Below are 17,536 nucleotides of genomic sequence, written 5' to 3' on the forward strand. Positions count from 1 at the left end.
CTAGACCCTCTCAGTGATTCAGAAACATTAAGACAAGTTCCCTGCTGGCAAGGAGACTGCAGTCACCCCCTTCTCACACCCGAAAACGTCCCGAGAGTGAGGACGCGGTTGGCTCACCCTCCCTCCCGTTTGGAGGAGCAACAGCCCTGAAAAGCGGGACACCAAAGTTTTGTAAATTAACTGCACTTTTGATACCCTGGACTGACAACACACCATTTGAAGGAACTTGGGATCAATTCCTTTTAGAGGGTGAAAAGCCAGCCCCCAGGGAACAAGGACATGGCCTGCGATTCATACAGAGGTGGCCTTGCCATGTCCCAGCTGAGTGATTCTGGGCCACGACTTAACCTTTGTGGGTCTTGGTGACCCTGTGTGTGAAACAGGGAGAGGCAACTCCAATGCACCCATTTGTTGTGGACGCTGGATGAAGTGGGCATGGACTGTCTCCTAGTGGGTATGCAATACATTTCAACACCCTCAAGTTTCTATGTGTCTTCTCTCTAACTTTGGCTTTTAGTAGGTGACCTTTACTTAAAGCAGGACTTCCTTATGTAACTGAATCATCTTCCTTCCTCCCTAAACCTGCGACAATTTTTTTCCCTCCTCCTGCTGTTGGTCACCTCTCAGCCACCCAGCTTAGAGACTCTCTCTCCCTCAGCTCCAGCATCCCATTATTGGCCAAGGCCTGGCCAGTTGACCTCCACAGACCCTCTCCTTCTCTCCCCGTTCCAATTTCCACTCCTGGTTCAAGCCTCCCATCATCTCCCCCTGGAATTTCATCATAACCTCCTGATTGGATCTCATCCTCAAAAACTTCACCCTCCAACCCACCCTTCCCACTGCTGCAAGGGTCACCTTCCTAAAAACTGATCAGATCAGGTAATGCCACTTTCTGCCTCGAAAGCTTCTGAGCGTTATCCATTCCCTACGGAAGAAATGAATTCCTACTTCCTATCAAAGCGCTTCAGACCCTCCCTACGTGATCCCCAGCTGCCAACCCCATCTCTGCTGCCTTTCGTCTAAGAACCCTACATCTAACCACACTGAACGCCTGCTGTCCCCCAAAAGCACTGAGGGCTGTCTTACATCAGGGCCTTTGCATAAGCCAGGCCCTCAACCTAGAACGTGCTTTTCCAGATTTTCCAGGGTCACTCTTTCATTTCTCTGCACTCCTACATATATTTCTCATACACCCTCAATTAAGAATATATTTCCCTCTACCAAGAGGGTGTATATTCCTTGAAGATTAAGATTATATTTTACATTCATCTTGGAATCCCCCACCAGGTCTGGCATGTATGCTAAATGTTCCATATGTTTGCTAAATGAAGGAGTGAATGCCCTAGATGTGACTAAACACAGGCTATACTGTATGGTAAAAATGACAATGATTCAATGTTTGGGGGAACCACAGCTCTGGGAGCAAGGGGTAAAGTGGGGTTCATTTATTTGCACAATTTGTATTCATTACTACTTTTGGATCCCCCCTCCCTGCCTCTTATATCCATATGGTAAGTATATTTTACAAAAAGCCCAAATCACATGATTTGATGCATGGTCTTAGCAGGAAATAGAATATTTAAATAGAATATTTAAAATGGTTCCAGAAAATCTAGCCCATCTGGTAGGTAGATTATTTTTATGAAGATATAATTCACATACCAAAAAATTCACCTTTTAAAAGTATACAATTCAGTGATTTTTAGTATATTCATAGAGTTGTACAACCATCATCAACATCTAATTTCACAACACTTTCTTTGACTTCAAAAGAAAACATTGTACCCATTAGCAGTCACTCCTCACTCCTCCTCCCTTCCAGCCCGGGGCAACCACCGATCGACTTTCCATATCAATAGACTTGCCTATTCCAGATGTTTCATATAAATGGCCTGTAATTTAATTTAATTTTTTTATTGTGCAGTCAGTTACAATGTGTCAATTTCTGTGTACAGCAAAATGTCCCAGTCATGCACATACATACATACATATATTCATTTTCATATTCTTTAAATGGCCTTCTTGTGACTGGCTTCTTCCACTTGTAATTTTTTCAAGGTTCATCTATATCGTAGCATGTGTCAGTACTTGATTGCTTTTACTGCCAAATAATACTCCATTGTAAGGATATACCACATTTTGTTCATTTGGGTCGTCTGTGCTCTTTCTTGGCTATGGTGAATAATGCTACAGCTGCTTGTAACACTGATCCATGAGATTCGAGGCTGGGGTTAATGGACCCTATGGGAAGGGCCTTCCCTTCCTGGACGGTTGTCTGAGAGCAGCTTGGAAACAAGGATTTGGGGAAAGGGTCTCAAAAGGAAGGGAGGAGAGGAAGGCACTAAGTAGCTGGTCCATCTTGGGGACATCGTCTCTGGAGGGCAGGCTGCCCAAGTGGAAAAGGGGAAGGACAGAGCTGTCCGAAGCAGACCTACCTCCAGAAGTGATAGAAAAGTAGAGGGACATTCAGCCCCAGGGTGAGCCACTCCTGAGCACACAGGAACATGATGCAGAAGAGGCTGTGGATGGAATATTCCGGCAGCACCAGCTGAAGAAGGAGCAGAGACACAGGCCTGAGTTAGAGGGAGGAAAAGTCACTCCTGCATCTATGGCAGCTGACGTCTGCCCGGATAACGCCTCCAACATGCTGGTGACACAGAGCCCCTTTCCCCGCATAGAGCATAGGCTGGGACCCATTTCTGGGAAGTTCTCCTCTTTATGGTACCAGAGCCATGCTTTATACCCAACCCCAAGTGGACACAAGCCCTCAGCATCCTACTTACCAGAATAGGGCACTTGCTTCTGGGGCCCCCTGTGGATGACCACTGGGAAGACCCGAAAGAGGAGGTTCGGCCCCAGTGAGGTCTGACCCGAGGCAGGACCCACGAGGAGGAATACTGACTGGGTTCTAGTGATTCTGTAACTGCCCTGCTCCTGGTTTCCCAGCCCCTGTGTATCCTCTTATAGAAAGTCACAAACCTTAAAGCAAATATGTGTATTTTGTTCAAATATAGAAGAAGGGTTGGGAAAAACTGAGAGACAGCATTTTGCTTGATGGCAGATAGATCAAGAGGAACCTAAGACAAAGAAAATGTAGTGATGATAAAAGAGGGGAAGTTTAGCCTCCAGAGGAAGGGGAAAGAAACAAGAAAGGTCAGATGGTGGAAGGTGACCAGCAGGAAGACGAAGCCCCCAACCCCAATCCACCCACACAGGTGTAAACGGATAAAAAGAGCTTCTTAATAAGATTATGAACCTGCCACCCCCACAAGGAGGTTTACATCTTAACCAAAATCAAAGTTGTAACAGCAATCAAAGTGTCTATAAAGGAGAAACTTGGTCCCCAGGCCAGTAGCAAGGAAACCCAAAAATAGAGATGCAAATTCACCATCTTTCCCAATGATATAGGGATGAATATTTAATGAATGAATATTTAATGACTATATACATATATATATATATATATATATGGAGGGTTGGGGAATAGCCTCTGTGTATTGTTTAGAGCATGATGAATGCTTTGGTGAATCTAGCAAATTCTAACTATTCTTCAAGGCCCATCTCAAAAGCCACTTTCTAATGGAAGCTCTGCCCATCCTACCCCACCTCCCCCAACCCCACCCTGCAACTCTCAGCCCCCCAGCATCTTTCTGACCCTCACCCAGGAGGACTTCCCATAATCTGTCCCTTAGGGAGTCATTACCCTCTGCCCACCTCCCAACTCTCGTGGATTTTCTCCACTATTTCTGTAAATGAAGATGGCTAAATTCTATTCTTTTCTCGTCTCCACTCACAAAGAGCTTTTTTGCACTTAGCAGAGACTTAACAAGTATTTAATAAAATGAACTAAACTGACCACATGCATACGTTTGCAGCACAGCTGGCTAGAACACACATTTAAAATAAACACATGCAGAGAGGCACATGTAAGAAATGCATTTTGTAAGAAAGTGGCATCCTTTTTATTCTCAAGTCCAGTGAAGAATGAATTGCACTGACGCACATCTTAGAATTCCCAGGCAATAACCCTGGGACCAACGTACAAGAGCTGTCATTCCAGAGGCAGTGACCTCAGTGGGTGAACCAGGCACACCAGCCCCTGGGGGCCCCAACCACCTCGTGGGAGGGGTATGTCCCTATCATTTCTTCTCACAGGACCTTGCAGACATCCTTACCAACCCCATCAGCGTCCAGCCAAGTCATCACCCTATCCCCTTCTGTTCAAAGAGAAAGCCCACATTCTCAGAGTGGGGCATGCCAGCCACAGGGGGCGGTACCTGCGACTTCTGCTATGCATAGCTCTCCATTTTTTAATCATCAGTTTCAGCCACTTATGTTGAGGTAATTAACATGTTTAGAGACAGCCACCCGGGGGCCTGGATTATCCATGATAGCGCCATCTCCGTCTCCAATTCCGGCAACAAATCTCTGACTCATTTCAGTTTGGATCTCAGGTCCTACTATTAATCACCACTGCTTCCCTCTTCGGGGCCTGATTTATAGTGGAAGCTGCAACCTTCTGAGCAGGGAGGATTCATCACTGTCACCATGCAGAGGAAAACTGCTTAATGGAGGCCAGCTGGTTCCAGAAGTGCCCTGCTTGCCGGGGGTCTGTCCCTGTCACGGTGCTGGGGAAGATGTAGGGAACCTGTTCCTTTTGGACCAAACAAAGCTCAGCCAGGCCATTTCCACCAAGCCTGCACAGTGGGCACTGCTGCTGCCCTCCACACACTTTCTGCATCGGGAAGAGTCACTGGGCAGGGCTGAAGGGCTGTGAGCTGAAACAGCGTGGAGAGAAGGCTGGAGCATTTGCCAGCCAATGCAAAGTGCTCCAAGGGTCACTTTCTCTCACCTCTGACACAGCCAAACACATTTAGAGTGGAGAGTACTCCATCACCCTGAAGCCATCAGTGAGGAGAGAGGCACTGGGGCAGCTGGTGATCGACACAGAGCATGAACTGGAGGACAGAAACTTGTGTTGTTTTCAGCAACTGAGATTTGGGAGTTGTTTCTTACAACAGCATTATTTAACCCATCTTGTCTGGTATAGGATGAGTAATCAGTGGGGAAAGCAAAGTGGTGTTCATCCCTGTTTATCCTCCCCCTGACCAGCCAGCCCACCCCTCCTTTCACAAGGCCGGGCTCGCCGAGGCAGGGGCTGAGTGACCACCAGGCCGGCGTGATGCTTATTCATTCATGTGGCAGCTGGACTCGCTGTCCTCTCCCAACCCTGTGCTTACTTAACTGTTATATAAAGACCGCCCCTGGATCCACCAGGCCGACTACAGAAACACTGAGGGAAGACTGACCTACCCCCACCAAACTGAGCCAGCCCCTCACACGGAAAAACCCTGGCTTTATAGATGTATAAAGACAAGCTGTTGAATGGTGTCGATCTCATTCTTTCCTACAATAAACAGAGGAACTGTGCCACGCAGGCCACAGTCTACTGAGTTCCCGTGTCTCATCTGCCCCGCTTTACAGTTATAAATACTAAACAAGTGGCCTCAGTATAGGTGTTGTGGGACTGCTGAAAAGACTGCAATTCATTCCAACAAGGGGGGGGGGGGCTCGTGGAAGGTTTTGTGATCAAGGTGGAATCAAGAGAACTTGAAAGGATGAGTAAAACCTAATCACGCACAGAAGCCCGAAGTCAGCGTTCCAGGCAGAGGAGCTGTGAGAACAAAAGCAGAGATGCGATCACCAGCTGGGCGCATTCTGTACAAGCCCACCTACATCACTCAGTCACCATTCAGTGGACTCAGGCCAGGCCTGACGTGAGCCGAGTTCTGGGTAAGTGTTCATTTTATTTGCCTCCTGCTGGGACCCAACCATCTCATCCCCTGGAGCTTAAGCCTTTGTGCATCACCATCATAAACTGAAGGGTGGGGGACTGTCATGACAGTGTGATGACAACACAGCCTCCTCCTCCTCTTGCCCCCTGCCCCACTGCACAAACAGCATGTGTAGCCCTCAGAGCCTGGAAGCAAACCTCAGACACTTGTCAGTGAAGCCCTCAAAGATTTCACCGCCCCCCCCCCACTTCCTCCATCACTTCTAAGAGGATGGACGTGGCGTCTGGTGAGGATCATTTGGTCCTGACTTCCTGCCCAGATTCTAGTCCTCAACTTCCTCTTCCCGGCAGGCATTTCCATCGGGATATTCCACAATCACTGTGTGCTGAAAACTCACTCTCCTCCCAGTACCTGTAAACTTTATCTCCAAACTTCCAATTTCTGCTAACTACAGCCATCTCTCACTTCTCTGTCTCATCCATTTCCTCATTCGTTTGTTTCCAAATCTTGCCATTTCTTCTTCACAGCCACTTGCATTTGTTTTTTCTTTTTTATTTCTACTGCCCTCTACTGGTCTGCTCCCTCTCCTCGCAAGGCTGGTGCAAGAATATTCTAGCAGGTTTCCGCCCTGTACCCTGCTCCCTCTGTCCAACAGAGCAGCCAGCACCTCCTCTCCCCTTCCTGTATGTGCCACACTCAGCTCCGTTTTCATCCACAACCTTGCTTTTCCAGGGATTTTATTTTATTTGTGTCCAAAATAGTTTATTTCTACTTATGCAACATCTCATTCATTCATGGATCCATTCATTTGTTGCTTTAGCTCCCAAATGATTTGTAACTGACTGGTAATGGTAACCTTTACCTATTATGGGAGGATACTGTAATGATGTATCACCTTCTGTCTCGTTTCATTGTGGTGGAGAGGGGCATCAGGGGGCAGGAGGGGAAGCTCTTCTAACCCCTATAGGGAGAAGAAAGAGAGAGGAGATGCTTGGAGTTGAAGCAAAGGAATGACGCTCTGTGGGGGAGAAAGGGGATTCCCTAAGATCTGGGAGGGGGAGGTGGCAAAGACAGAGAGGTGGTGACAAGGGCCCTGAGTGCTGGAGATCTGCGCCTGGCTCCCACCATGTATCCCAGGAGGCAGGATTTCTGAGGGGCTAGTATAAGCATGGCTGGAGCCAAACACCAAGAGCCAAGCCCCAGAAGCCACGGGGAAGGTCCCAGGGCTCTGTAGCTTGAAGGGAGTGGCAGCTCTGAGACCCATTATCTCCACCCTTCTTCAGCAAACCTCGTTGACTCAGACAACAAGATTTTTTGCTGTGATCACATTCGGCTAAAAATATTAGCCCACTATCTCAAAGTGTTACATAAATTCTTGCCAGTTACATAATGATCAACTGTGTGATATTGAGAAAAGCAGCTAACCACACTGAGTCTTACTTCCCGCATCTGTAAATGCCACCATTTACAACCTACCAACAAGGCTGCTCTAAGGGACACAAGGATGTCCTATGCATGACAGTGCTCTCAAAGGGGAAGCAGCATTGGAGAAAGGAAGATGCTGCTATTGTGATGAACGTGATCATCATTCTTGTTAACAATCACACACCAGCTATTTACCATTCTCAGGCAGGAAACTTGTCGCTCTTACCCTGAAAGTCAGTGAAATGGCACAGAACCAATTTTGGTTTCCTGATTCCCCATCCAGTCTCCTCTGAGACCCCTCTGATTAAACCAAGCTTCCAGCTTCGCCAAGTGGGAAGAAAAACCAAGAGCTGTTTAACAGCCTGCCTCTCAAACCATAAAAACCCCAATCCCGTTTTCAACAACAACCCAGTTCCCTCTGTATCTCCCCTAAGGTTCTCCCCAGGAGCCAGTGAATAAGAGGAAGAAGAAAAAGATAATGTCTCTATCATTTGATTCCCCCTCCCACACCAATCTGGCCCTAAAACAGAAGAGCCGTTCTGGGATGAGCAGGGCGGAGGCAATTTTCTTATGTGTCCAGCATGGAGAGCCATTCGCCATTTGTCCCCAGATGAATAATAGTGCACAGGATTCACATTAGGAGGGGGAGACAGTAGGAAGGAGAGATGGGATGGCAGCTTGGGAACCCGGGATTTTGCTAAACTGGAAGACAATGAGAAAAACATCCCAAGCACTGTCAGGAAACCTCACTCTGTCTGAGTCCCTTTGTTCGAAGGAGGCCACTTTCTCTTTAATTGCTCTGGGCGACACTATCCTAGAGAGAGAGAGCCTCCCCACGGCAGTCCTGCAAGAGCCTCCCAGGCCTGCCTCGCCAGGGGTGAGGGTTCCCTGCAGCCTCTGAGGCCTGAGAGCCAGGCCTCCACGGGCCCTCACCACCAGCTGTGCCATGTGCTGGGGACACTGGCCAACTAGGGAAATCCTCCCGCTTGGATCTGGAAGGAAAAGTGATCATGCACAACACTATGAGGAAGAAGGCTATTTCCATCAGAATTCACAGGGGCCTCAGCTTTGCGTCTGGAGAAGAAAACCGGGAAAAGAAGTAACAGAACGGGCTTTGCTCATGGTTCTACCACCCTGACACTCCCACCGGGCCCCCTCCTCCACCCCATTTCTTTCAGCTTCACCATTACCTGGCAGTGATTCTCAAATGTTATTTATGGTACTTCCAAATCACCTGGGGGTTTTGCTAAAACACAGATTGCTCGGCCCCACACCCAGAGTTTCAGATTCAGGAGGTCTGAGTGGGGCCTAAGAATCTGCCTTTCTAACCAGTTCCCAGGGGAACCACTGAGAACCTTGCGCCTCAAAGTGTAGTCCCAGGGCCAGCAGGACCGGCACCACCTGGGCACTTAGAAATACAGAAATGTTAGAAAGACAGAATTTAGGCTCCATCCCAGACCACTGAATCAGAATCTGGCGGGTTTTAATAAGATCCCCAGGTGATTTATATGCAGATTAAAGCTTGGGAAATGGCTGCTCAGCACTGATTCCCAACATAGGGTCCTCCAGGCACCTGCAGCAGAGTCGCCTTGGACATGTATTTTAAAATGCAGGTTTCTGGGTTCTACACCAATCTACTAAGATAGACTCTCTAGCAAGGAACCTGCATTTTCCAGAAGCATCCCAGGTGATTTTGTCAAACCTTTGAGCTGAGAGGCATAGACTAAGGGTTTGAAGGGCACTCGGGGCAGAGGCTTCCATTCTGAAGACCATGGGTCCCTGTCCCCCAGCAGGGCTGTGACAGGCCTGCGATCACTGCTCACTACTGCTCAGTGTGCAGTGGACTCGAGTCTGGGCAGGGAGCACATGCCGATGAGGGCAGCAGTGTCTGGCTGCTGGCTCTCCAAGTCACCACTACAGGAGGACACAATGAGGCTCCCTTAGAACCGAGGCCATGGTCTCTAATCTTACAGGGCTGGCCTTGGCATCTTCTGCAGATGGAGGTCATCTCTCCAGCATCCTCCCACCCCCAGAACCTCACAGCCTCTAGTCCTCACCATCCCCTGCCTGTCCTCAGCGCCACCTCTGCCCCTCACACTCTCAGGCTCCTTCTGCCTGTGCCTGGCCTTCCTTGTGTCTCAGTGGACTTTACATACCTGGGAGGTCACTGGCTCCTTTTAGGACCAAACCTCTGGGTTCCAGCCCTGCCCTGCCCACACCTCCCAGCCTGCCTTTATCACTGTTTTCATGCAGCTTCAAGACACACTTGAATTTCAAAAGCCTCTCTGCCAGTTTCCTCACACACTTGTTAAATTACTGAACTATCGAAGAGCCCACTCAGGGAGGAGGTGAGAATAAAAGCGCTCTCTCAAATAATGCCATATTTTTAAAGGGACAAAATTCTCCTACAACTCACTGGCAATACAAAGGCATCTTAAGTTAACACTTGCAGCTACCCACTCCTTTCTTCCTTTCTTTAAGCCAGGGATGATGGGAGGAGGAACTGTCGTGTTCAGAATATAGGGAGTGATTCGGCAAAAGTTCAGATTGTTTGAGAGAAGAGATACTAACAGAAGGGAAAGTTCTAGAATGAGAAGGGCAGAGGGGTAAGTGATTCACAAGCCTTCCAGAAGAGTCCCACTTAGGCACTCAGTCAGCAAGTATTTATTAGAAGCCCTTACTAGGCATTGAAGGCAAAGCAGTCCATCTGGGGGGAGGCTACAGTGTAAATGAGAATCCATGGAAACCATGGATTCTACCGCACAAAAAAAACGGGAGCCGAGGGACGGACAGAAGCAGACCGCAAGCAACACGAGGCAGGAAGGAAGGAGAAGAAACCATCCACTCTGAAGGAGGAAATGAAGGAGGGCTCCTTGGAGGAGAATGGACTCCAAGCTGAGATGTAGAAGATGAGCTATATTGAGGAAGGCAGGATACTGAGGCTGGGGGCATCCCCAAGGACACTGGGCATCACCTTCGTTGAGGTGTCTGAGATAGTCACTGTTTTCTTTATGTCCTAGAAAAACACCACCTCCAAATCGTTCACAGAAATGACCTTGAGACTGAAAATCCTTTCTACCAGCCTCTTCTTAAACCTATAAGACTTCCAGGGAACCGTCATAACGATTTCACCTGACCAGGGAAGGCCACAGTGACAGGCAGGGGGTCAAGGCCAGAAACAAGTCATCTGTCTGAGTTTTGCCTACAGCCCAAGTTGAAAGCCCTGTGCACAGTGGATGATAATTGGTCTTGACGTTGGATCATTCATAGAGTTCATCAATTTTGGCACAGCGGCTGCTGGCCCAGCCCGCCCCTCTTCAGCCTGTCCCACCCACTCTGCCCTCCCAGCCCAGCATGAAGGGAAGGAACCCAACTCTTGTAGGGAGAAAAGGGTCCCAAAGCTCCAAGGCTGCATCTTCCTAATTCACTGCCCCCTTAGAGTGTTGGGTTCCACATAAGGCTTCTGACACCACATCTTTCGTGGAACAGGGACCTGCTGTTTTCAGCAGGAGTTTCTCTCATTGCCCCACAGATCATCCTTCATTAGAGCAAACCTAGCAGCACCCTAGGTCTTGAGCAGCACCATTCCAGGATAAAAACAGACGAGTATCCTACTTAACAGCTATTAAGTCGTGTTAATTACCTATTACTTTCAACAGGTTGCAGAAATTTTACTGAAAACAAGCAAAAAAAGGTGACTTGAATGAGAACACAAGTATTGGCAGCTGGGAAAGGAGAGCAAATCGTCATCATCACCATCAATTAATATTCACTGCAGAAAACTTCCCTAACCTGGGAATCGAAACAGACATCCAGGTCCAGGAAGCACAGAGAGTCCCAAACAAGATGAATTCAAAGAGGCACATACCAATAAACACTATAATTAAAATGGCAAAAATTGAAGATAAAGATAAAATCTTAAAAGCTACTAGCTACATACAAAGAAACTCTCATAAAATTATCAGTTGACTTTTCAGCAGAAAATCTGCAGGCCAGGAGGGAACGGCATGATACGTTTAAAGTGATGAAAGGGAAAAACCTACAACCAAGAATACTCTACCGGGCAAGGCTTTCTTTCATATCTGAAGGAGAGATGAGGTGTTTTACAGACAAGCAAAGCTAAAAGAGTTCATCGCATCAAACCAGCCTTACAAGACACATTAAAGGGACTTCTCTAAGTGGAAAAAAAAAAAAAGCCACAACCAGAAATAAGAAACTATGAAAAAAATAATCTCACTGGTAAAGGCAAACACAGAAAAAAGGTAGTAAATCACCACTTATAAAGCTAGTAGGAAGGTTCAAAGACAAAAATACTAAGATCACCTATATTTACAACACATAGTCAAGGGATACACAAAACAAAAAGATGTAAAATATGATGTCAAAAACATTAAACATGGGGTACAGGAGTAAAATGCAGGGTAGGTAGAATGCACTCAAACTTAAGAGATCATCAACTTAAAATGGACTGCTATATACATAGGTTGTTATATATGAATCTCACGGTAACCACAAACCAAAAACCTAAAATAGACACACAAAAAGTAAAGATAAAGGAATCCAAACATAACCCTGAAGAGAGTCATCAAATTACAAGGGAAGAAAGAAAGAAAGGAAAAAAGGAAGAGAGAACTATCCCCCCACAAAACAAAACACCCAGAAAACAATTAAAATCACAATAAGTATATATCTATCAATAATTACTTTAAATGTAAATGGACTAAATGCTCCAATCAAAAGACAAAGGGTGGCTGAATAGATTAAAAAAGCATGACCCATATCTACGCCACCTACAAGAGATACTTTGGATCTAAAGACACACACACACACACTGAAAGTGAGGTAATAGAAAATATATTCCATGCAAACGAAAACAAAACAAAACAAAAAGAGCTAGGGTAGCAATATTTCTATCAGACAAAACAGACTTTAAAACAAAGACTGTAACAAGAAAAAAAAGGCATTTTACATAATGATAAATGGATCAATCCAACAAGAAGATATAACACCTGTAAATATTTATGTACCCAGCATAAGAGCACCTAAATACATGAATCAAATATTAACAAACACAAAGGTAGAAATTGAAAGCTATACAATAATAGCAGGGGATGTTAACACTCCACTTACCTCAATGGACAGGTCACCCAGAAAGAAAATCAATAAGGTTGCACAAGATGTAAATGACATATTAGATTAGATGGGCTTAAATATATACGAACATTCTACCCCAAAACAGCAAGATACACATTCTTTTCAAGTGCATGTGGAACATTCTCCAAAATATATCACATGCTAGACTACAAAAAAAAAGTCTCAATAAATTTAAGAGGACTGAAATCAACTCCAAGAAAAAAAACTGGAAAAAACACAAACACGTGGTATCTAAACAATATGCTACTACATAACCGATGGGTCACCGAAGAAATCAAAGAGGAAATCAAAAAATAACTTGAGACAATGAAAATGGAAAAACAATGTTCCAGAATTTATGGATGCAGCAAAAAGTTCTAGGAGGGACATTTACAATATAAGCCTACCTCAGGAAATAAGAAAAATCTCAAATAAACAACCTAGCTTTACATTTAAGGGAACTAGAAAAAGAATAACTAACAAACTCAAAGTTAGTAGAAGAAACAAAATAAGATCAGAATGGAAATAAATGAAATAATGACTAGAAAGCAATAGAAAAGGTCAATGAAACTAAGAGCTGGTTCTTTGAAAAGATAAACAAAATTGATTAACCTTTCGCCAGACTCATCAAGAAAAGAGAGAGGGCCCAAATCAATAAAACCAGAAGTGAAACAGAAGTTACAGTCGACACCAAAGAAACACAAAGGATCATAAGCGATTACTACAATTACACATTAACAAATTAGACAACCTAGAAGAAATGAATACATTCTTAGAAACATACAATCTTCTAAGATTGAATCAGGAAGAAATAAAAATATGAACAAACCAATTAACAGAAATGAAAGTGAATGAGTAATCAAAAGCTCCCAACAAATAAAAGTCCGGGACCAGACTGACTTATAGATAAGTTCTACCAAACATTTAGAGAAGAGTTAACCTCTATCCTTCTCAAATTATTCCAGAAAATTACAGAGGAAGGAATATTTCCAAACTCATTCTGAGCCCAGCATCACCTTAATACCAAAACCAGACAAAGATCCTACAAAAAAAGAAAATTACAGGTCAATATCACTGATGAACATAGATGCAAAAATCCTCAACAAGATATTAGCAAACCAAATTCAACAATCTATTAAGAGGATCATTATTGGATCATATACCACGATCAAGTGTGATTTATCCCAGGAATATAATGATGGTTCAGTCTCCACAAATCAATCCATATGATACACCACATTAACAAATTAAAGAATAAAAATCATATGATCATCTCCATAGTTGCAGAAAAAGAGCTTTTGATAAAATTCAACATCCATTTATGATCAACACTCTCAACAAAATGGGTATAAAGAGAACATACCTCAATATAATAAAGGCCAAATATGACAAACCTACAGCCAACAACATATTCAATGGTAAAAAGCTGAAAGTATTTCCTCTAAGATCAGGAAAAAGACAAGGATGTCTACTCTGACCACTTTTATATAACATAGCTTTGGAAGCCAACACAATTTTGTGAAAGAAGAACAAAGCTAGAGGTATCATGCTCCCTGATTTCAAACTATACTGTAAAGCTACAGTAAGCAAAACAGTATGGCACTGGGATAAAAACAGGCACATAGCTCAACGGAACAGAATATAGAGCCCAGAGATAAACCCATGCCCACATGGTCAGTTAATTCATGACAAGGGAACCAAGAACATACACTGGAGAAAAGACAGCCTCTTCAATAAATGGTGCTGGGAAAGCTGGATAGCTACATGCAACAGAATAAAACTGGACTACTTTCTCACACCATGTAAAAAAATAAATTCAAATGGATTAATGACTTAAATGTAAGGCCTGAAACCATCAAACTCCTAGAAGGAAACAGTCTGCTCCTTGACATCAGTCTTGGCAGTTTTTTTTTGTTTTTTGTTTTTTTTTTTTTTGATCTGTCTCCTTAGTCAAAGGCACCACCCTACTCCTGAAGCTAAATCTTCCCTGGAGACGCCAAGGTTACAGTAGAGACAAATGGCTTCTGTGATTTCCAAGCAAAACTCACACACATATTCATTGTATTTATTCACTCACTCATTCATTATTCATTATATGCCAGGTCCTTTGTGCTGTGGGAGTTACACAAAGGGGATAAGACACCATCCCTGTCTGTACATTTGTGTCCTAGTGTGAAAAAGACATACTGTTATGAAGGAGAAGAACATGATATTGTTGGCAAAATATATGGTTGGAGGTCTAGAGGTCTGGGGGTTTGGGATTCTGGGAAGGCTGCCCTGAAGAGGAAGAATAATCCTCTGGCCTCATCCTTTCTTTGCAGTGGTCCAGGCAAGAGACAGTGGTGGTTAGGACAGAATGGGTGCAGAGGGGATGGAGTCACATGGATGGATTTGGGAAAACTAGGAGGCTCTATCTGTAGAACTTGGTTATTGATTAGATGAGAGGTGAGCGTGAGGGAGAGGAGGAATCAAGGATCACTCTTAGAAATCTTCAACAGCTAGTGATAGATTTATTGAGTTAAGCAGTGTTGCAAAAGGCAAGGTTGTTGGGGGCAGAGATAAGAGCTCAACATTGGCTAGTGTCTATAGGAGAGTTGGGTGTAGAGGATGGGTCCTCAGAAGAGGGATTTAGAGGTTATAGAAACATTGATGGTACATGAAGTTCAGACTGCCTGGCAGGAGAGTACAGAGTGAGACGAGATCATGAACAAAGTCCTTGGGTTCACCAATAGTCAAGGGATGAGCAGACCGAAAAGGCTAAGAAAGGGCAACCAGACAGGCAGGAGGAAGACCAGAGGGCACAGGTCAGGAGAGCCAGGGATCTTGGTGGGTAAAGATAAAAGGAGAAATGGGCAGCCAAACACTGCCGAAGGAGATGAACAGGAAAGATACCTTTGGATTCGGGGACAGGGAAGTCACTGCCACTTCATTCTCCATTTAGAGAAGTAAGGCTGTGAAGGAAGGCTGGTGAAGGGCAGGAGCCAGTCAGACACATGGGAATCAGAGCTTTTTTTTTGTTTTTTGTGTGTTTTTTAAAATGAGAGCACATGAAATAGACATAACTTCATGTAGAGATAGACAAACTCTGCAGTAACAGTGATCCATCCCTCACCACGTAAAGTGACATGAATCTCTGGGTTGGCCTAAAGACTGAAGACCAGGTGGGAAAACGGTTTTTAAATCAAACAATCAACTTTCAGGTGAATTTCTGGAATGCAAACAATCCATTGATAACTTGGGGACAGTCTGTGCTTCTCCTGTAGCCCCCGCAGCTCTCTGAGGTGTTCAGTAATAACTCAATCAGCCAATGGATGAATGGAATGACCCTGAGGTCCCACAAATTAGTTCTCCCTGGAATTTCAATCGTGGCCATCTCATTCATTCCATCCATTCATTTAACAGACATTATTCAGGGCCCAGCATGTACCAGGGCCCCAGACAAGCCAGAATTTATACCACCTCACACAGTGAAGGTGTGGGAGGTACAAGCAAGTCCTTCAAAATATGTCCTCCTTCCCCCGCAGGAAGTGCAAAGCAAGAAGCTCTCCACACTCTTTGCAAAGTGAGGGTCCAAGGTGTGTGTTGTTTGGACCCGCACTTTGCAAGGCAATGGACCAGCACATGTCTCCTCGTGACTCTGCATTATTTTTCACATTTTCCCTGGTGCCAAGGAAAAAATTTGTTTCAAGAAGGTTATTCTCAGTGAGTTTAAGGAGAGAGGGGTCTTATAAAATTCCATATGTTTTTTTGTGAGGCTCTGCTGATAGAGAACTCTGGAAATATTTGACTGAAATATAAAGGCTAGTGGTGTCATCTTGTCTGAGTCCCAAGTTGGTTTCTGGAGACTGCTTTAATTTCAGGGGGCCCAGGCCTTGTAGAGGCTGCTTGACTATATGTAACATTAATGCTATGTGTTTTAGACCAATTCAAAATTACACTGAAACAGGAGGATCAAAATTCAGATAAAAGTATTCAAATTGACAGATTTCATACTGGGTAGAAAATAGCATATACTTTTCTCCTTTCTTCCAATCAAGCTGGCTATGTGTATATATGTAGGTTAATAATAATAATAATAGCTAATGTTTATTCAACCCCAACCACTATGTTAAATTACTGCCTTACCTTGTAAGTTTCTGGCGGGCAGTTTGGAGATCTGCTCATCTTGCAGCTGGCTGCCTAAGACCCTCGTCAGGAGGTTCCCTTGCTTACTAAACCTGCCACTTACCAGTCTGGAGTGGGGCTGCCTCTTGCTTCGATCTCTCCCTGCCCTCCATATACAGGGGCCAATTTATGAACCAACACACACTGGACAACCAAACAAGGTAAGACGTGTGGTAACAACAATACTTCTGGAAACTGCAAAGACTTCATCATGACAGTCAAAACCACATGAGCTTCTTAGCAGTGATCTATTTTTTTCCCTTCATCTGGCTTTTCAGTAAAACCAGAGACATGTCTGGAAGCCATAGGTGTGGTGATTATGTTTTAAATAAACTATCAGGCAGCAGAGGGAGGTCTCCCAGGCAATGTGTTTGATGTGTGGTTAATGCTCTGCTGAAGATCACGTTTCCCTGAGGATCCAGGGTTCAACACCAATACAGAAAACAGACGGATATCCAACAGTGCTGCTCAGAATGCCGGGGTACAGGTGGGGGAGTAGGCTGAAGGAGTTTTAGGAGATTCAGTTCATTAATTAAGATTATGATTAATCTTTCAGTTTGGGCAACTGCTAAAAAATGATGTGACAGCTGGAAAATCTGCAAAGTTTGAAAACTTAGGATAAAGCTTTCCGGAGTTTTCAAGGTGGTTTCCAGAGAAACCACAGGGGCCAGATCCTGCAAGAGCTGAAACATTCTATTTTAAAAACACCCAGCTGATCATCAGAAAGCCAGAAATGAAATAAACCAAATAATGAGGTCCACATTGGAAATTCTTATAAAGATGAGTATTTTCTCAAAACTGGAAATAATTCCATTTTGGAGCAATATTTTGACCCTGGAAGCAAACAGATTTCAAAGTGACTCCCCAGAGTTCAGATTATCACCTGCATTTTGCACAAAATATTGAAATTGAAGGCTCCTCTCTCCACTTGAGTTTCCTCTCAGCTCCCAGCTGAATTACAGGTTCCTTCCACCCTTCAAGTTTCATCTCTTTAAAGAAGCCTCTCACTCATGCACGCA

General features: G+C 44.6%; 1 protein-coding gene across 3 annotated transcripts in view; it reads right to left on the reverse strand.

Annotated features, from left to right (window-relative positions):
* Positions 1–17,536, reverse strand: part of CNIH3 (cornichon family AMPA receptor auxiliary protein 3) — a 151,202-nt gene that overhangs the window by 60,326 nt on the left and 73,340 nt on the right. For all 3 annotated transcript variants that reach the window (XM_072948671.1, XM_072948672.1, XM_006198840.4), the window contains one exon: positions 2,436–2,548. In XM_072948671.1, the coding sequence (XP_072804772.1) occupies positions 2,436–2,548 (113 nt within the window). The remainder of the gene's footprint in view (positions 1–2,435; positions 2,549–17,536) is intronic.

Source organism: Vicugna pacos, chromosome 23 (assembly GCF_048564905.1).
Source record: "Vicugna pacos chromosome 23, VicPac4, whole genome shotgun sequence".
NCBI classification, from domain to species: Eukaryota; Metazoa; Chordata; class Mammalia; order Artiodactyla; family Camelidae; genus Vicugna; species Vicugna pacos.